The 20,031-nt window shown below is 53.1% G+C and overlaps 3 protein-coding genes across 39 annotated transcripts; 1 reads left to right on the top strand and 2 right to left on the bottom strand.

Moving 5' to 3' along the window:
- Positions 1-883: 883 nt before the first annotated feature.
- Positions 884-12,700, bottom strand: BAG6 (BAG cochaperone 6). Of its 37 annotated transcripts, none has more exons than XM_081139788.1 (26): positions 12,433-12,654; positions 11,694-11,814; positions 10,204-10,321; positions 9,880-10,076; positions 9,608-9,661; positions 9,373-9,447; positions 7,880-8,118; positions 7,243-7,372; positions 6,544-6,741; positions 6,077-6,326; positions 5,722-5,799; positions 5,504-5,611; positions 5,269-5,381; positions 5,081-5,168; positions 4,598-4,881; positions 3,925-4,216; positions 3,588-3,757; positions 3,335-3,388; positions 3,109-3,211; positions 2,899-3,023; positions 2,582-2,728; positions 2,429-2,488; positions 2,171-2,314; positions 1,986-2,093; positions 1,349-1,495; positions 884-1,059 (listed from the first exon to the last, which is right to left on the bottom strand). In XM_081139788.1, exons 2-26 carry the CDS (start codon positions 11,799-11,801, stop codon positions 964-966), a joined length of 3,486 nt encoding a protein of 1,161 aa, XP_080995914.1. In that variant the 5' UTR covers positions 11,802-11,814; positions 12,433-12,654; the 3' UTR covers positions 884-963. The 37 variants fall into 37 exon arrangements, with proteins under 37 accessions (XP_080995914.1, XP_080995927.1, XP_080995924.1 ...); XM_081139801.1 differs by having other exon boundaries at positions 5,081-5,165; positions 12,415-12,654; XM_081139798.1 differs by having other exon boundaries at positions 12,415-12,492.
- Positions 12,701-14,938: 2,238 nt separating this feature from the next.
- On the top strand, positions 14,939-16,999 carry APOM (apolipoprotein M). The gene is made up of 6 exons (XM_081139808.1): positions 14,939-15,132; positions 15,517-15,671; positions 15,954-16,027; positions 16,122-16,220; positions 16,397-16,495; positions 16,860-16,999. The coding sequence occupies exons 1-6, from the start codon at positions 15,019-15,021 to the stop codon at positions 16,883-16,885; spliced, it is 567 nt and encodes a 188-aa protein (XP_080995934.1). The 5' UTR covers positions 14,939-15,018; the 3' UTR covers positions 16,886-16,999.
- Positions 17,000-17,122: 123 nt separating this feature from the next.
- On the bottom strand, positions 17,123-18,819 carry LOC308558286 (uncharacterized protein C6orf47). The gene has a single exon (XM_081139807.1). The coding sequence runs from the start codon at positions 18,735-18,737 to the stop codon at positions 17,856-17,858; it is 882 nt and encodes a 293-aa protein (XP_080995933.1). The 5' UTR covers positions 18,738-18,819; the 3' UTR covers positions 17,123-17,855.
- Positions 18,820-20,031: the final 1,212 nt, after the last annotated feature.

The following is a 20,031-nucleotide window of genomic DNA, read 5'->3' on the forward strand; positions in this document are numbered from 1 at the left end:
TTCAGTCGGAAACTAATTGCTACTTATCCCCAGTGATCTTTTCCTAACTTCTTCACAACTTAACCATTTTATTGTATCTTTCAAGTTTTGTGCGCCAGGAATTAGAGCTGGGCTCTGCTAGGCAAATCTTTTTGTGCCAGCCAGTTAAGTCAATTGGTTAGTCTGCAGCTGACAGCTGGGCTGGTCCCATAGAGCTTCCCTCATGTGTCTGGGGCCTTGGTGGGGCATTTGGACTTGTCAACCAGTGGCCATGTGACTCCTCCAGCAAGATGTTCTAGGAGTCATCAGAGCTCTTTTGCCCATGAGACAGTATTGCAGATCCTAGTGGAACCTTCAAAGCTTATGGCCTGGACTTTGAGTGTGTCGGCCACTTTATGTTGGCCCAGAGGCAAGCTAAAGTGGGGCAGGGGACAGCAACTGCATCTCAAAAGGAGGAATGAAGAACTTGTAGCCACGTGTCACTTTGGTCCCATCTACAAACTGTGCCTCTATAGCTGTCATGGACTTGACATTCAACCATGTGAACAGTGGGCTCCCTGAACTGGGTAAACAAGTTCTAGTATTGGTCAATCTTGGTTGAGCTGTATGGCTGCTGCTGCTTGGGAATTACGTGTTTTTTACTGGACAGTTTGAGAGTCCTCTCCTGGCATGCACCTGGAACTTGGGTATTACATGCAAAATGCTTCTGCATGCAAAATTAATTGAAAACGCAACTGTCCAAAATGCACATTGTGTGCTGTGCGAACAGGGAACGTGCTAGTGCACTTTTGCTCCCGGGGACATGGTCAAAGCTGGCTGCCCTAGGGATTATTCATTTTTAAAAGTCAAGTTCAGGGAAGATGAAGGGGCTCAGTCTACTTAACACAATTTACAGACAAGGGGGCCAGGAAAATCTGACTTTTATTTCTTAAATACTGTGAAGGAAGAGGGGGAAAATGGTCCCCGATGAGGGCAGGCAAAGAGCTAGGGATCCTCAGCAAAGGCCCGATGGGCATTAGGGAAGCGCTGGGGGCTATAGTTGGGATCTTCCTGCAGTCGCTTCTGTATATCAGCCCGGAGCTAGAAAAAGAGAGCAAGCAGGTTGGAGGAGCACTGGCCAAGCCCCTAGGATCCCAGCAAGCACGCAAGGCCATCCCTCAGAACTAATACTTCCCCACCAGCTACACATTGTCAGTAGCCCAATAAGGCATCACTGAGCCTTCCCATATGCCACTAGGGGAAACACCTTAAAAACATTAAGTGGTAGCCACAGACTAACCAGTTCATCTCTGAAGGGATCTGAGGAAGAGGGGCCCTAGCCCAACCCCTCCCACTAGACCATCCCTATTCTGCTTCAAGGTGGGGGCACCTGCTGCCTGTAGCTCTCCTGAACCTCTGGTGCCTCCAGGTCCCGGCTCAGGCTCTCGGGGCTTGTCAGGGGCCGAGCTCCGGCTGCCTTAGCTGCCCGGCTCACGGCCTCTGAGAGAAGCAGCTGGGGGCCCTCACCCTGCATGGTCTGGGGGACGGGGTTGGGAGGGAAAAGAGGATCAACGTCAGATCCAGTGCCACCACCCAGCTCACCCTCTCCACGAGCCAACCAGCCTCCACGCTAGGGAGAGAAGGGAAATAGTCCACGTGTGGTTTTACCGGCAGAAATGCCTTCCTAATACTATTTGGCTCTGGCCAAAAACAGCATTTAAATGTGTTGGACTTGCTCTTCAAAACAAGAAGGGCAAGATGGGTCAATCCATCCAGCATTCAAAGCTAGCTGGTCCACAAAAGGAAGCCCACCATAAGGAAATGGACCTAGTCACGGAATTAGGCAGCTGCGGGATGACGAGGCTGCTGGCAAACAGACTAACTAATGGAGCAACCATGAGCAAGTCTGAGTCCCAGAAAGGTTTCCCCATCAATTAAACTAGAAAGAACTCCTTCAAGCTCAGTTTAATTCTAAGCATGACAGGAATTTGGAGAAAGAGGGATCCTCAGGGAAGAGGCAAACCCACCTTGCGTCTCTTGGCAGGCATACCACTGAGGTAGGCATCACTCAGGGGGGGCTGGGGTTTCACCTTCCGCTGGCTCTGAATGTCCTGCTGGATAATAGGGACCCACTCCTGGGAAAGAAAAGATGATTAGAAAGTAACTGCCACAACTTTCCACTGCCTTGGCCCACCAATCACCTAACACTTACTGGGGGGACTGCAGCTGCCCAAGGTTCTGTCTCAGCTGAAGCTCCATCCTGTTCATCTCGGGAGCTCCCTTCAGGGGCAGGAGGTGGACCTCGGGACATAGCCTCTTCTGCTGTTGTTCCAGGGGCTGGGGAAGCATTCTCCCGCTGCAAGTCAGACAGCAGGAAGAGAGAGAATTCTCACCCCCAGACCTCCACACTCCCTGGCCCCTCCACCCCCAGACCTCCACTCTCTCTGGCCCCTCAACCTCCCCCTAGTACCTGAGGCTCAGGGGAAGTTCTCTCTGATCCCTGAACTTCCATTGGCTCCTCAGAAAGTGGCTGTAAAATTGAAGAGAGAACACAAAAGGGCCTCAAATCTCTCTAGTTCCCTCAAGTCCCCTGACCCCACAGCCCATCATCAGGTCCTTTTACCTGCGGGGGGTCACCAACCCTGCGAACATATCTGAGGATGGCATCTGGGCCTACAGGCATGTGCTCCAGTACCACCTGAAGCCTCAATCCCATCATAGTGGTCAGCCAGCTCACCAAGGATGGATTCACCCCACGAGACATGCGACGCTGAGGGGCAGAAAGCAGACTCAAACACACAACCCTCAATCAGCTTTTGAAAGGTCTCAAAGGATAAAGGATGGCAGTTTGGAGAAGAAAAATGAAAACTGCAAGATACCTAAGAGAATGGAAACCTGAGGAAACAAAAGGCTCGGGATCTGGGGCTGGGTGGTGCTTACAATTCGGCCATTGATGACAGCAGCTAGCTCCATCTGCTGTCCCCCCAAGCAATGCAGGTTCAGAGCCAGGCATTCAAACAGGCCCTGGTTACACAACTCCAGCAAACGGGCCCCAAATCCACTGTCTGTGGGCGATACGTAAGGAGGGAGTGCTGGCATCCGCAGCCCTGCACATCACCACGCCCACTCCCTGGACCCGGGCGGCCTGACCTGTGCAGTGTAGAACATGAGCAGCAATGCTATTGAACTGCTCCTGCAGAAATTCCAGATTCGTCCGGATGATGTCCACACCTGGCTGAACTTGCACCAAAGACTGAGAGACAAAACACACAAGGAACCAAAAATCAGGAACCCCAAGACACAGAGTGGAGGGGGCAGTAGAAACAAGCTATCCTACCACACCCAGGAGAGGATGGGATGGGGAAGGGTTACTCACAAAACTCTCCCGAACATATTCTTCCAGCCCAGTGATCAATGTGTGGGTTGCCATCTATGGAGGCAGGGGGGGAGGAACAACACAGGTTTAAATTCAAGTCCCAGCCCTCAAGACACTTCCCCCTCCACTCCAAACAAGCCCAAGACTGCTTGGGCTGGGACAGTCATAGGTTACAGGTGACAGATACACTGAGTGAGGAATAAGGAACTGAAGGCGGGGGGAGGACAGCTCTGGAGCCCAGGTCTTCATTTACCCGGATGTTACCAGGTGTGGGCTCCTGGCCACCTAGGTAGTGCTGGTGGAAGAAGGATCGCAGCTGGGGCTGGAGCCGTTGCAGTGGCTGGAAATGCCCGTGGAGAAGCATCACCACATCCACCATGGAAAAGTTCTGGCACAGAAGAGAGAGCAGGGCCCCAAAGAATCCTGTGGACAGGACAGAATTTAGCAGTGGTCTTTACCACCTGACCGGCCCACCCACCCCAGACCACCACCCTCATACCAGCTGGGCTATACCCCTACACACAGATCATCTACCTTCCACTGGCTGCCCTTTCCTGGACAAGGACAAGGCACCCCCCCCTCATGCTCACCAAGAGCCCCATCAGCCCCAGGCTCAAAGATGTTGCTGGACCCACTGAGGCGCTGTATGAATGCGGCGATGCTCTCACTGCTACCGGCCCGAGCCCCCAGGGAGCCCAGCAGGGAGCTCAGCACACCCTGCACCACTGAGGTGAAAAACTCTGGTGACAGGCTTTCAGGACCCAGGCCTCCAGGACTCCCTGCACCACCAGAAGGGGACCCTGGTGGGGGCATGGTCTGCTGCTCTGGGGCCAGAGGCGGAGGTGGGGGTGGGGGAGGGGGAGGAGGGGCCGTCTGTGTTGCCTGGCAAACAGAGAAGAAATAAAGAACAGAATGTGACGTGAGAATGGGGACAAGGACATAAAAAGGCATCAGGAGGGTACAAACCAGAAGGGGTATGGAAGATGGGAAGCTCTGTTCTGGTCTAGACTCCTTACAGAAAAATATGCATGGGCAGTTACTGAGCCGCAGAGTAAGCCAAGCAGCTGCCCCTCTCCCTCTGAATGAGTTAGGTCAGAAAGCAGTAGCACGAATGCTCTAAACCCCATTTTCCTCAACTCTAAAATGGGGGAGTCAGAGTCCGTGAATCCCAGGGTTCCTTTCCGGTGGTGAAATAATTGCAACAAGGCACCAGTGCCTGGCTGGGCAAGGAGAGGAAGGGCAAAGAGCAAGCCAGCCACTCACCTGCAAGAAGTCAGTCATGCCCTGGAGAAAGGCAGGGACACCAGGCATCGCCACGGTGATGGTGGGAGAACCCATGCCAGGCCCTCCAGCACCTGGCCCTGCAGGCCCTAGCAGGTTCCCCAGGAGCTGAGAGAACTGCAGATCTGCGGTGGAGGGTTGAGGGGGTGGAGGCTGGGTGGGCCCCCCAGGTGCAGGACCAGCTGTGGTGGCCGTGTTGGTGGTGCCAGCACTGGCTGAAGCAGTGGCAGGGGCTGGAGGTGGAGCCATTCCTGGGGTCCCCTGAGCTGTAGGGAACAAAAGCAGCAAGTTGAAATCTAAAAAGAAACGAGACGCCGCAGCACCTCCATTCCCGTCTTCCAGCGGGAAGGCAAGAATAAAGGGACTACAGCGAGAACTGGGAGGCGCCATGAGGGCCAAGGAAGGAGGGTCAGCCTTCAGAGCCATGACAATCTCATCATGAGGCAGTGAAGAACAAGGACTCACCCACGAGCACAGGCTGCATAAGAAGCTGCCCCACAAGGCCGCTCACCATCTGGGCCAAAGAGGCATTGGTACCCAGGCCAGCACCCTGCTGAGAAAGTGGGAGGTTTTTGGCCCTGCCCTTTCTATACCCCACCACAGGACTCCCTCCCCAGACATCTCTCCACCGAAACCCTCCCACCCTTACTCACCAAAGTCCCTGAGACTGGAGGACCCCCAGGATGGGAAGGTCGAGCTTGTGGAGGTGTGGGCCGGGCAATCACCACCCGGGTCGGAGCTGCTGGGAAGCCTGGCACCTGCTGTCCTGTGTGTGGCACAAGGGAGAGACCAAAGAGGGCTGAGGGCTGGGCCCATGCCCGCCAGCAGACTACACCCACCACCATGGACCATGGCCCCCCTCCCAGGCCTCCCTTTCCAGGTCATTACCTGTGGCCGCGGAGGCAACAGCTGCCACCATGGCCTGATGAGTGATCTGGTGGGCGACGGCGTGCATGAACTCAGGGGGCAGGGAGGGCAGCTGGATGAGGGTGGAGCCTGGGGGGCGGGTCTGATGTAACCTTGAACCTGGACCCCTTCAACCCACCCAATTGGCCCTACCCCTTCTCTACCCAGAGCTCAGCCTGCTCTGATGCCCTCACTCTTACCCAGGGTCTGGCCATGACCAGAGGTTCCTAGGGGGCCAGTGGGAGCACTCGGAACTCCACCAGGCTGTGTGCCAGAATCTGGGAAGAGAGACAGAGAGAGTGGGCCTAAGACAATTAGGGCCAAGGCCTGACAGTATCCTCCTGAGATCAGAGTCCTTTCGGACCCCATTCCTGCCTAGAACGCCTGCTGCCATTCCTGCTGCCCCCCACCCCCCTCAACCCCCCCACACACTCTGCTCTGATCCTTCTGCTACCACCAGCAGACCTGGCCTCCCCCTTCCCCACCCTCACTCCCTCACTCCCAAGCACCAAGCCTCCCTCACTGTGCTGCTCTTCTCTACTGACCCTAACTCACCTTGAATGTTCATGTGCATCATGACCACGGGTTCCACGCTCTGGTGGGAAATCCGGATGACCCTCGGGTGGCTGGCAGTCGGGGGGGGGGCGGGCCCTGGGGGATGCGTCCCCTCAGTTGACTCGACAGTCGCAGAAGAGGGAGCCAGGGACGAGGCCTGCCCAGAACCAGGGGGAGATGCCTCTGCACTGGGAGTCGCGGGGGGCCGAGTCCCATTGCCAGTCATGGTCACAGTGGTCCCCACATTGATCTGTACAACACAGACAGGTGGGGCAGAAGTGAGAAAAACACAAAAGCCTAACCCAGAGCACCATCCCATGACATATTCTAAAGTCTCCGGTATCCTTTATCACTACGTGTTTCCAAAGCCTCCTCCCCTTCTAACCTCCTTCAAGCGCAATAGCTATCCTGGGTCATTCCACCAACAGCCCTCCATTACCCCTCAGGCCAGGCTCGCCCCGACCCACCTGGATGGGAATGGCTGCCTGCTGGAGCACCATGGGAGTGGTGTAGTGAGACATAGGCCGGACCACATGGAGGTGTCGTGGGGGTGCACAAGCCAGATTGCAGCGCAAGTCAGACAGCGCCACAAAGGTGTTGCCCAGCAGCCGCAGGCTTTCCCCCACCAGGTTGATCAAGCGCTGGTCCTCCTCTCGGCCCTCTTGCTATAGCCCCAGGCAAGACACAGAAAGGCAAAGGGCAAAAAGAAACACACAAAAGGCAGAAAACATCAGGCTGGAATCCACCTCGCTAACCAAAGTAACATCTTCTGAAAACATCACATTCTCTAAACCTTTAGGTATAACCTTGGAAGGGTCCACAGAGACCAAATCTTTGCAAAATTCTATTGCCTACATGTAGTTCCCTATTAAAACACACCCTACAGTAAACGAATGTCATCACCTACTCCCTTATTTTATTAACTTGCTAAATTAACTTGCTAATAATCTCCCTTATTTTATTAACTTGCTAAGTAACTCAGGGGACTGAGGGATACAAAGAGAGTGGGGACTGCAAAGATTACCCTGAAAAGAAATAAAAGATAGCTGCGAGTCTAGGGAGGAATCATCATCCTGCCGACAATGTCTTTTTCGGGGGAGAGATAGATGTGTATGTCAGCCTGTTCCATTTGGAGAGAACTGGGGTGAGGGGGTGGGCGGGCTCACATTGTTGTTGTAGTCTGTGCTAGCAGCGGCACCCAGAACCTCATAGTAGCGCTGCAAGAAGGGATGAAGGCGGCTCTCAAGCCGCTGGAGCTCCTGGAGCACCTCGACGTACTCCGCAGGGGAAGGATGACTGTGGGGAACACCAAGAGGCAGTGAGCCAAGGCTTTCCTCGGCTTCCCAACCTCACAGTTGACAGGGACCACATCTGCTGTCTCTCCCTGGCCTCCCAGAACCCTGGCCCAATCCCTGCCTGGACTAGCAGAGCCTGTTCTTTACCCCCACCCATGGGAAGATGGGAAAAGAAAGATAAACCGCTTCCACCCTCCCCACCGCACAACCCTGCACCTACAATGGCGAGATACTAACTCTAATAAAAGAGATGGAGCCTCTGTGAACTCAGGGGAGAGAATCTTGATCAGGGAGCAGCATTTGGTTTTCCTTGCCCCAGAGAGAGCAGTGCAGCTCAGCCACCCAGTCCCAACCTCCTTTACCTACTCCAGAGCCCCTCCATGACCCCAACATGAACCCTCCACATAAGACCTCCAAGCAACCCTTCCTTCCCCATCACCCCTCTCCTGGTCCTCATTCTCCACTCAGGATCCCAAACCCCCTCCCAAAGGTGCCCTCCATCTCTCACTTGGGTGCATTTGTCTCTGGGGCAGGTGTTGGACCCACTGGGGCTGGGCCAGAAGGGGTGAGCTCCGGGCTCTGAGCTGGGGCACGTTCCTCCACTTCTTCTGCCTCCATCGGCTCCCGAGGAGGCGCTTCACTTTCAACTGGATCTGATGTCTCAGAGCTCAAGGCTACTGGCTCCGGGGCCACAGTTGGTGTCTGTGCAGGTGGCTGATAGTGCTGTGCTTGGGGCCCCCCTCGACACTGAAGGTAGGGGAAAGTCAGGGTACCAAAGGCAGGATAAGACTGCTGCAGAGGACTGCTCAGGTCAAAGGAGACTGAGTGGACAAAGTACTCTGAAGGCAAGGCTTTGCATCTGTATCTTTGACTCCCTAGCAACCAGTATAAGACTTAGACAAATCAGATGCACAATAAACATGAAATTCTTACAGATGAACTACTAAAAAAAAGTAGGGATTATGGTTTCCTAAGCTCCACAAGAAAAGGAAAAACTACAGAAAACACACATAGCACAAACTAATGAAATAAGTACATACCAGCATCAAATACCATACTCAAAAAATTAAAGGCCCTGCCCTGGTCAGTGTGGCTCAGTTGGCTGAGTGTCATCCCATGCACCCAGAGGTCACTGGTTGACTCCCAGTCAGGACACATGCCCAGGTTGCGGGCTCAGTCCCCAGTAGGGGATGTGCAGGAGGCAGCCAATCAATGGTTCTTTCTCATTGTTGTTTCTCTCTCTCCCTTCTTCTCTCTAAAATCAATAAAAATATGTTTTAAAAAAGAAAGGAAACTATTAAAGGCCCTGGCCAGGTAGCTCAGTTGGTTAGAGCATCCTCCCAATACGCCAAGGTTGCGGGTTCAATCCCCAGTCAGGGCACATACAAGAATCAATGAAAAGCCCTGACCGGTTTGGCTCAGTGGTTAGAGCGTCAGCCTGTGGACAGAAGGGCCCCAGGTTTGATTCCGGCCAAGGGCACATACCTCAGTTGCAGGTTCAATCCCCGGCCCTGGTCGGGGCATGTATGGGAAGCAACCAATTGATGTGTCTCTCTCACATCCATGTTTCTCTCTGTCTCTCCCTTCCATTTTCTCTGAAAAGCAACGGAAAAAATATCCTCAGGTGAGGATAAAAAAAAGAATCAACGAACGAATGCATAAATGAGTGGAACAACAAACCAATGTTTCTCTCTCTCTCCCTTCCTCTCCAAAACCAATCAATAAAAGGTAAAGAAAAAGAAATTCCAAAGCATGAAATCCTTCTTTAATTAAAAAAAGATGCCATGAGAGTTATCTGACAAGTGTGAAACAAACTTCGCAGACACCAGCCACCAAGAGGATTGAAAGGGACAAGATAGTCTCATATAGATACTTTTTCTGCCCAAAGAATAAAGACTGCAGAGAAGAAACTAGATTAGAAAGGAAGCGGCCAGTCATGCCTTCACCCCCAAACTGAGACAAGGGGTAGGGAGGATGGGGAGAGAGTGACAGACCACTTACCTCCATCCTGGATAGTAAGGTCTGTATATCCCTGATCATGTGCTGAGCCATCACCAGCCGTACTCGGGGTTCACTCTACAATAAGAGAGGGAAGATCAGGGCAAATCTGAAATAAAGCCACAGGTTCCAGAGCCTACTGAACCAGGTCCCAGCATCTCCTCAGCCAAGTCCAATCCCACCTCATGGCCTCCTTCTCCCAGATCCCCTTCCCTGACCCTCCCAGGCCCCATGATACCTGAACTGGGGCCTGTTCCATGTTGATGTGAACATCCACAGCAGAGCCGTCACTCTGGGGAAAGGGTAAGGGAAGTTGCTCTGGGAGAAGCCAAATACTAAGGCCCCCACATTTCCAGTTCATTCTCTGGAGACCCACCCTTTTCTCAAGACTGAGGCCATTAGCAGACCACAGGCCCTCCAAACCCAATCTACATACTGAGCTCTCAGCTGCTACCACACCAAAACTACCCTTCCCCACAAAAAACCACCCCATGTGGAACACAAGCTTACAGGAAGATTGAAGGTTCCAACCATGACATAGCTGTTGGCATTCCGGTCATGAACAGAGGCCCCAGGCCCCCGAGTACCAAGTGCAGGTCCCCCACCATGGGTGGCTGAGGCAGACCCTGTCCCAGAAGATGGCCCAGAAGGGAGCTGAGTCTGAGGAGGAGCGCGTTCCACCAAGTGGATAACCTTGCCCCCAACATCTGGAAGAAAAAAAAAAAAAAAAAAAGATGCACACCCAAACATTATACGATCAGGTAAACCCATGGTCTCAGCTCATCCCTCTGGACAGCTGCCTCGAACTCTGACCTGTCTCCCCCACCCCCTTACTGTATTCTTGGAGCTTCTTATCATCTTGCAGAACTCGTCCCTGATAGATGAGCCGTTGTTTCTCAGAGGGGATGCTGACAGAGGCAGCAATGTGCTCCTTAAATTCCTTCACATTCATCTGCAAAGAAGGGACACAAACAGGTATTAGGAAATGGAAGAGGAAGGACAGAGGAAAGACAACTGACTTGTGTGAGTGAGGGGTAAAAACGATCTCATCATGCCCTAGCCGGTTTGGCTCAGTGGTTAGAGCATCGGCCCGTGAACTGAAGAGTCCCAGGTTTGATTCTGGCCAAGGGCACATATCTCAGTTACAGGCTCAATCCCCAGCCATGGTTGGGGCATGTTCAGGAGGCAACAATTGATGTGTCTCTCTCACATCCATGTTTTTTTCTCTCTCTCTCTCCCTCCACTCTCTCTGAAAAGCAATGGAAAAAATATCCTCGGGTGAGGATTAAAAAAGTAAAGATAAACATCTCATCATAAAATCACTATCCATTTGTCTTGATTGTGAGGTAATTATTGTGCAAAGCCCAAAACTAAGACAACTCCTGTCAAAATACTGATGACAAACATAACGAAGTTCAGTTCCAGGCCTAGGAGAAAATTACATGGCTGAGAAACAGAAAAGCCAACTGACGTTTTGTTAACTCCCCTGCCTGGCTCCCAAGGGAATGTGTGTCTAAAGATACTACTCCCTAAACACAAAATGATACAACTCTAGTCTCAAAGATAAAAGCAATGACAAGGAAGATGGGACGGACAATCAGGTTAAAGAAGAAAGCCTCAACCAAGAAGAGAGGGAGGAAGGATCAAAAAGAACATTTTCCCTAACTAGGTAACTCACTCTTGGAAAGATTCAGACTGTTTTCATACACCTAATCACAAAAGCCTATATGGTTTTCTGAAATACATGTAATGTCATGTTTTAAAAACCATGGACCAACCCCTCATGGTTTTGTCTCCCAGTATTACAGGAGTAATGACACAGATAGTTGTGCCCATGCTGTTAAGCTCAAGATTCAAATTATGCCACAAATACTGGTGACTCCACTCAACAGTCTATTAGGGCTCTACCTGCATTACAGGCTCTGGTTTCTCACCTTTAAAAACACAGTATAGACCTGACCAATTTTTAAGACACACTTGCGTTTGGGGTCTGTGTGTTCTGTTTCCTTTCCCAAAAGCAGGAGCCATGTCTATCCATTTGAGCTGGGGTTCACTCATGATGATGGCATACAGATTCCTCCTTCCTCCATATTTCCCTCTGCATTGAGTTCTATTGAGGTGGAGGAAGGCAGAACAAAATCTAGCTCATTCAATAGAAACCATACCTTCTTACTCAACAAAGAACATGAAAAAATGTTCTGTCTAGAATATAAACAAAGAAATCAATGACAAAGAAATTGACCAGGAAATAGGTTGTTCTTTCAGGCTAAGGGCCTACAAGAGAAAAAGTTAATGGAGGTTTTCCAGAAGTACTGGGGTCTCACCTGGGCCCCCACAATAAAGGTCCGAGTCTGAGAGTCCAGGGTCTTCACCAGCACCTCCAGGCTGTCAGGCTCCTCCACAGTTGTACTGGTACTATTATTGGGCTCCATGGCCTACAGCTCTCTAAGGAAGAATGGAAGGAGAGAGGCCCACTGTCGCCCAGAGCAGATTTTATATACCCAGAAGCCTCCCGGGCCTGAGCCTCCGCCCCAATGCCTAGAGTTTCTCCCACACGAGCACACACACACCCGCCCCCATCCCCCTTCTGATTCCGGGGCACAGGGAAAGAAACGCGAAGGGCAGGAGACTGACGGCGAAGGAAGCTGGGGGACGGGAGGTAGGAGGGGCTCCACAATGCCAATCACAAGAGTGGGCCACTCCGGCTAGGTAGCAGGGAAGGAAGGAAGCACGATTCCAGTGTCACCACCAGTCGCGATAGAAGGGCCCCATGAACCCTGGGACAACGCGAGAAAGGGGGGGGTCGCATTACACTCCGCGGAGAAAGTGGTTTCGCGCACGCGCGCCACGCCCACTGAGCCCGCTTAACTCACGACAGACCCAAAATGAAGGACACTCACGGGGGGCCAGACCCGCTAGCTGACTGCCCCCCTCTTCTGCCTTCTTTCGGTGCTCCAGCAAAGCGTCGCAACCAACACACATCAAGTACACACAACCCGGCGGCTCCACCCCCGACTTCCCCACGGTGCCGTCACTTCCGGTCACCTCCAACCTGCCACCTACGGCGACTTCCGTTTCCCCGATAATATTTGGAGATCGCGAGGCGGAACTTCCGGCTCCCCCCAGGTCCCCAAGCTTCACTTTCGTGGGGCACGACAAGAAAGTCCACGGCCCCAAACAGTGAGCTCCTGAGGGCGAGATGGGCCGGGGTCGGCCTAGATGGGAGGGAGCCGAGTACCCCGAGGAGCCGCCGCCGTCGCCCAGGGGACCGAACTGCGTCTGCGTGCGTCGTATTACGCATGCGTACACATTTAGGCACCGCCCCACCCTCGCTGGTGCTCTTCGTTTCTTCCTTGCGCGCGCGAGAGCCATAGGACATTGAGGCGTCCACTCTAAATGCCTGAAAAAAATTACCAGATGACACTCCATGACGGCCTCAAGAAACTTTGGACGGTTATATGGATCTTGGAGTTTGGGGACTGGGGATGCGCCTGGTTAATCTATGTTCAAGTCGTGGCCGAGAGAGACTTTGAGGCGGCACTGTCCTGGCCACCTAAAATTTTGTCTTCCTCTCACTCAGGCCCTCGCCGCGCCACCCCTCCGGCGACTCCGGAAGTCGCCCTTTGCTTAGGCGGTTGGGGCCGGTTCGCGAGCTGTCGGGCGTGTGGTCGTGTCGTTGGGCCAAATTTCGGTTTTGTCCGGTGGGCCTTTTGCGGAGTGTGGGCGCCATGTTCCTCACTGGCGGTGAGCGGTCGAGAGGACACGCCAAATTTTTGAGAAGCTAGAGGATTTACTATCTTTCACGACTTTTGTCCAAAAAAAGGCGCCTCCGAGTCTGGGAATTGAGAGCAAATGAAGGCCAACCCGACCGAAACACAGGACTGACCGTGGGGAATTGAAGGGACCGCCATAGCCATAGGGCTTCTGCAGGCCGAGGTCCAGAAGCCTCTGCTGCGTTCACCCCCGCCCTCGGCCCCTCTCCGCTGCCAGGCCTCTAGCCATACCTGCCGCTGCTCCGGTGCCCAGCCTTTCTGGGATTCTTTGTTTATACCCAGGTCCGAATACTGTTTCAGCTAAGAGTTCTGATATGCACCTGTTCAGTGAGCCCTTAGTTCGTGCCAGTCAATTTTGTCAGGGTTCTACGTACTGTCATGTTTAAAAGCCTTTCAACATCTGAGATAGTTGCTACATGCACTTTATATAGTAATTACACCCGGCGAACTGACAAATCCAGGCCTACCAGGCTCCTCTGAGTCACGCATTTATACTTTACTGCCTCAGTACCTTTTTTAGTGTTTTATTACAAAAAGTGTCAAACAATACCCCAAAGTAGAATAGTATAATGAACCCTCATATACCCTAAGTCTTAAGCCTCACATCTCTGGACAGTTTTTTGGGGTTTTTTTTGCAGTCTGTGAGTTACATACGGTTAAGAAAGCCCCACCTTTCCCCAGGCTGGTGTGGCTCAGCAGTTGAGCATCAACTTATGATCCAGGAAACTGCAGTTCAATTCCTGGAAAAGGCACATGCCCCATTCAGGCTCGGATCCCCATTAGGGGGCGTGCAGGAGGCAGCTGAATAATGACTCTCATCATTGATGTTTCTCTCTCCCTCCCTTCCTCTGAAATCAGTAAAGACACACTTAAAAAACACACACCAACTTTCATTTCATTAACTACTCCAGCCAGGTAGCACTATCCAATGACTGCCTCTTGACAATTCTTGCCTTACCTCCTATTATTTAAGAATGTATTACGCACTGGAAACTAATAATCGCTAAACAAGCATTATTAATTTCAGTGAGTATTTACTTTGGACTTGCCATGTATAGGCCTTTGCAAAGGACTTTATATGCATTATCTCTTAAACCTATGAGATTGATGATTTTCTCATTTTATAGATGAAAAAACAGGCATAGAGATCATTTTATTAATAAGTGGAGTTTGAACCCACTCGGCCAACACCAGTGTCTGTCCTCTTTAACTACTAGATTATGTAGTCTCTTACTCATAGTAATAAACTTTGAGAGAACGAGCTGTGTGTGTGTCAGTGAGCTTTTCTGGATGATGTACATATTGTTTCCCTAATTATAAACAGAAAAAGCCACTCATCAGCCATTCCCCACTACCTGGTTCATACCTGTCTTACAGCACTTAGCAAGTTGCATTGCAATGATTTGTTTATACAGCTAATTTTCCTTTGACTTCTTCAAGGCCAGGGGCTGTGTCTTATTTTTATGTCCCCAGGGCTTAGCCAATTCCTGGCAAACAGCTGGGACTCAAAACAGTTTGCTAAGTGAATGAATGAATCAATCTACTTCTCTTCAATGCTGCACAACACAGATATCCAGCTCAGACCACCGGCTCTACCTGGAGGGCTCAGCTCTCCTGGTAAATCCCAAAAAACCCTGGACATGCCAGGATGTATTGTGAGTGGCTGCATCTAGAACAGAGGGGGGTTGGGGAGGGCCAAACACTGTAAGTAATCCATGTTTGGAAAACAAGGCAGAAGTTACTCATTAGCAGGTGAAAGGGTCAAAGGTCAAGGCAAGGGGGCTGGAAGCAGAGTGGATTGAGCAGACAGTGGGGGGAGAGAATAGTTAAGACACCAGCCACTCCACGAAGAGTACCAGCTCCCCGTTGCCTGAAGATGTTCCACCAAATTTGGGGAGTTCTGCTTTACCTCTACGGCATTCTCCTTAATTCCATCTACCAGTGCCCTGAGCACAGTCAACTGACAACTCAAGGAGTGGATGGTAAAGAGGTATGGACTGAGAATGGGGGAAGCTTACGGGGGGGCTCTGAGGAACTTGAGTGGGTGGCCTAGAATGACCAGAAGCCACATTGTGAAGGGAAGGAAGAGGATGTGAATATTGTGATGATAGAAGCAAGGACAGTAAAAAAGTATTGGTGCTGTGGCCATCAAGGTGGAGACATGGTAGAACTTGGGGAGGTGGGGGCGTTACTCAGGCTATCGAGGCAGGCAAAGAGGAAAAGTCATTTAATGACTCCCTGTCATTGGATCTAAGCCCCAGTTGGAAAAAGGCAGCCAGTACCTCCACCCCTAAGTCTTGCTGTCCTGACAAAGAGGTTGGATGGATCCTATAGTGGGACCCACCCTCTTCTGCTCCCCTTGTTGTCTTTCCAGTTCCCAGAGCCCCACTTGGGCCAGTGGTATTTTATCGCAGGGGCAGCTTCCACCAAGGAGGAGTTGGCGACTTTTGACCCTGTGGACAATATTGTCTTCAACATGGCTGCGGGCTCTGCCCCCATGCAGCTCCAGCTTCGTGCTACCATCCGCACGTGAGTGGTGAGGAGGCAGAGATACCAATAGGTACAGTCTCTGCCCAAAATGTGAGCACCTTCCCTCAGAGTTGTGCTCTTTGGCTTATCCACTGTTCTTGGCCCACTGAGTTCAATGGCTCTATTAGTTTTCCTCTAGAGAGAGATGGGCCTAACCATCCCTTGGTAGTTTGAAATCCAAGGTGACCCTGGCTTCAAGAAGGAATAAAAGAGAATAAAGGTTGGTACTGTGTGGTTGGGGTGTCACTCAGTCTTTCCTCCTTGCCACCATCACCTCTGCAGGAAAACTGGGTCCTGTGTGCCCCGGGAATGGATCTACCACCTGACAGAGGGGAGCACAGATCTCAGAACTGAAGGTTGGTTCTCTCCAGCACTTCCTCTCCCCAAGTCCCCTGGCTTGCTTGGTTTTGCATCTCTGTCCTCACACTTCCCTTCAACCCATCCTGACAGGTCGCCCCGACATGAAGACCAAGCTCTTCTCCAGTTCATGCCCAGGTGGAATTATGCTGAAGGAGACAGGCCAGGGCTACCAGCGCTTCCTCCTCTACAGTGAGTGAGGAGTCGAGGCAGGATGGGTTGGAAGGAAACACAGGAGGGGTAGGAGAGCCCCTCACTCTGGGCCCCATGAACCATTCCAGGAAGGGCTGGGTTCTTCCAGGAGATCCTCACCAGGGGCATTGCTAAGTAGAGGCTTTGATGAGCCTGGCCCTGCTGTGCCCTTCCAGATCGCTCACCACACCCTCCCAAGAAGTGTGTGGAGGAATTCCAGTCCCTGACCTCCTGCCTGGACTCCAAGGCCTTCTTACTGATTCCCAGGAAACAAGGTAAGGGGGTAAAGTCCCACAGAAGAGAACTAGGACTCATCAAGTCTTCTGCAGGTGCTGAATGAAAGGGACTCAAGTGATGTCACCAGAGGGCAGGACCAAAAGCTGACATTGTCAGAGTGGCTGTGTTCACACCTCCATTTGTGTTACAGGTTGTGATGGCGCCAGAGGGAGCCAGGATGGGCTGTGGGCTAATGGAGAGTTTGCAGTGGATAAAGGGGCAGAGTCAGATGCGGAGGGAAATAGGCCTCAGAGACCCCTTCTTTGACACGGGAAGAATGAGGGAATGCATTATTAGCAACCTTGCTTCGCTCCCTGGATTTCCTTCCTTTCCACCCTCTTCTTTTCTCCCTCCTCCCACCAGAGACCTGCAAGCCATCCAGTAACTGACCTGTGGCTTCATCTGTGCCCCCAGACGTATTTGGTGGGAGCTAAGATTGTGGTGGGGGAGAAGAGAAGCGCGAGACGCCCTTTCAAGAGTAATAAAGATGATTTTTCAATTATCATCTGATGTTGGGGTTTGTCTCCAGACACCAATCCCACTCCCATTTCAAAACTCCCCCTGAATCTTCTACCATTTTAACCCCTAGCTGGACGGCATCAGGAAGGACACTGAGTGGCAGTAACTCAATTTTTGTAGTGGTATATTTAGGATTTGATGTGACACAGTGATTTATTGCTGAGTGAGCAACCCCTAACTCCTGCACGGGGACTGCAAGCTCCAGTGCTTCCCCACACTGCCAGTCCGGGCTGCCAGCCCCTGAGACAGCCCTCCTGCCAATACCACCTGCCCCATCCCCACTCCTTCTGGCTCCTAGGAACACCCACATCGTCCCTGCAGGCTCTCTGTTACTTGTGTGCCCCATCTGGACCCCAAATCCACCCACCTAGCAGCTCTTTGCTACCCTAGATGTCCTAAGATCCAAGGGACCCCTTGGGTCTCCCAAGCACCCTCTTACCCAGCCAGAGTTGTCTGTCCCTGGGGAGTCGTGAAAGGTAGAGAGGACCCTTTGGTCTTTATTCTCCTCCACTACTTTTGTTTTGCTTTTGCTTTTAAAAAGTGAAGGTGGGGGGAAAAACTGAAGGTGGGAGAAATGTAAAATCAAAAAGTAATAACAGCTGGTGAATTCAAGGGCTATGCCCCCACTATCCACAAACCCAGACACCCTGAGCAGCTGTTCTCTCCTGTGGGTGTGAGGGGGATGGTGCCCTCATACTCTGGGGTTTCTTCCCCATCCCTGAGGTCCCTGTGCTTACAATCTGGCCATACCCCCTTCTCTCCTTTTAAAGGCCATACTGTCTTCACCCTTCCTCCCACCCCACTAATGGGGGAGGGGCTGGGTCACGCCCACTTTTGAGGTCACGGCCTCTTTCCTGATTCTCCCCTCTGCTCCTCACCCTCCCTCTCCAGCTTATCACCCTGCAAATCAGTGGCCTCCTCATCCCCAGTGGGCGCCCGGAGGCTGACAACCAGCACGAGGGCCTGTAGGAGACCAAAGAGGCAGGCAAAGTGCAGGGGGTGAGCAGTAAGCAGGCTCAGCACAGCATGGAGCCCATGCAGGGCAGCCAGGAAGGACAGCAGCCCATGCAGCCAGAGGCCCAGCGGCCCACTCAGGCCCAACGTGTCCAAGGCTGCCCGCAGTGGCCGTGAACACAGCCCCAGCAGGGCTGATGCCAGCAGCTCCAGCAAGTGCAGGGTCAGGTTGGTGGAGATCTGCAGACACTCCTCTCGGCCCCCCAGGTACTTCGAGGGAGCCCCTACTCCCCCGCCTGGTTCCCCCTGCAGCCAGCCCAGCAGCTTCTGACCCCGGCCAGGCTTCTCCACTGGCGCTTCAGGCCCAGGGGGACTCAGTCCCCCTTCAGGAGACACTCCAGATCTCCTGGAGTCCACAGGATCCCATCCCATTTTGGGAATGGCCTCTGCAGCCTGCAGTATCCCTGACTCTTGAGTGCTGGTGCCAGTCTTACCCCCCTTGAGGGAATCCATTCTTTTGCTCCCCAGTTGCTCAACTTGGGGCTCCCAGCTTGGTTGTGGAGCAGTCCCAGAACTCCTGCGGGCTCCTGAGTCCTTCCTCTGGGGTGGCCCCCCATCTCCCATGGTCTCTGGGGCACTGTCCCAGTCGCTCCCTGAATTCTCAGAGGAGCTGTCCACCCGTCGGGGTTCTGGGGTGGGCATGTCAGGCCTGGGTTTCCGGGGACTCCAAGGGCGAGGTAGCCAGCCAGCAAGCCGTCGCAGGAACATGGTTGGAGTGCGTAATGAGCCCCCAAATTCTGAGGCCGCTTCCTGGCACTGCTCAGGTGAAGCTGAGGGTCTCCTCAGAAGCCAGAGTCTGTTCAGGCACAGAAGAGCAGGTACCCGCTTGGTGAGTCCTCTGAATTCAGACGTACATCCAAATTCATTCACACACACACACACACACACACACACACACACACACACACACTCCAAGTCTCAGGATCTGACAAGGTCTGAGTCACCCCGACAGTGTCCTCCGTTTCCGGGTTTCCTTCCCAGCAAGCAGCACACCAAGTTTCACTCACCAAGACCACGCCCCAAGGTGCCCCCAAAACTGGAGAGGCGGTGCTCCGTCCAAGAAGGAAGGAAGGTCGCCCGGGCGGTGCTCCCGATGTAGGGTCCTGAACCGCTGGTTTAAGGGAGATGAGTACGAAGTCTCCTACTGGAGGGTGGGGAAGGTGCCCAGCGGACGCCAGCCCGCGGGTTCATCCCTTGAATTAGGGTTGAGTCCTACTGAGCGCCGGATGGGCCCCAGGCGCGCAGCTGAGACGCGGCCTCAGAAAGGTCGGGCCAAAGACGTCCTCGGAGATCCCGTCGCGAGGCAAAGAGCGGACCTGTCTGGGTCCCCAGGCGTCCGGGAGCCGTGGGCTGCGGGCCCTCCAGGGCCCGGCGTCGGGGCCGCGGCCTCACGGAGCCGCCGGAGCCGCCGAGCCCAGCAGCAGCTGCCCGCGGGCCGCAGGACGGAGCCCGCCCCCGCGGGGAGGGGCCCGCGGACGGCCCGCCCCGCGCCGCCAGCGCGCCGCCCGCCGACGTCAGGGCCGCGGGGTCTGCGCACTAACCCAGTACCCTTTTCCGTCGCCCAGGGGGCGCGCGGGCACCAGCGCTGCCCTGAACTCGCCTACCCGGTTAGCCCCCTGCCGGGTTCTCCACCTTCCACCGCTCGTCTTCGTGACCCTGGCTTACGAAAGGCTTTTCCGGAAAAGAAAGCTGTTCCCTGCCCCTCCCTGCAGATTTTACTTCCTGGGTTTGAAGCTGAATTTCATTTGCCTGGCACCTGGTACCAGCAGCCCAAGGGGAAGAGAGAGGTGTGGGAAAAACAAGTATAGACGAATAGGATGTGCTTCCTGCCTTCAGAAATTCAGGTAGTGAAATATAAGAACCTTGGCTTCAAGTGTAGATTTGAGAGGCCAGAGTACTGGTGCCAGTGGGCTAACAGTACAGGCTGGATCGTCTTAGGCCTTCCCACCACACTGGCCTCTTTCTACAAGACCGTACCCACTCTCATCACCCGTGAGGCTGC

Source organism: Miniopterus schreibersii (genome assembly GCF_964146895.1).
Source record: "Miniopterus schreibersii genome assembly, chromosome: 6".
Classification (NCBI taxonomy): Eukaryota; Metazoa; Chordata; class Mammalia; order Chiroptera; family Miniopteridae; genus Miniopterus; species Miniopterus schreibersii.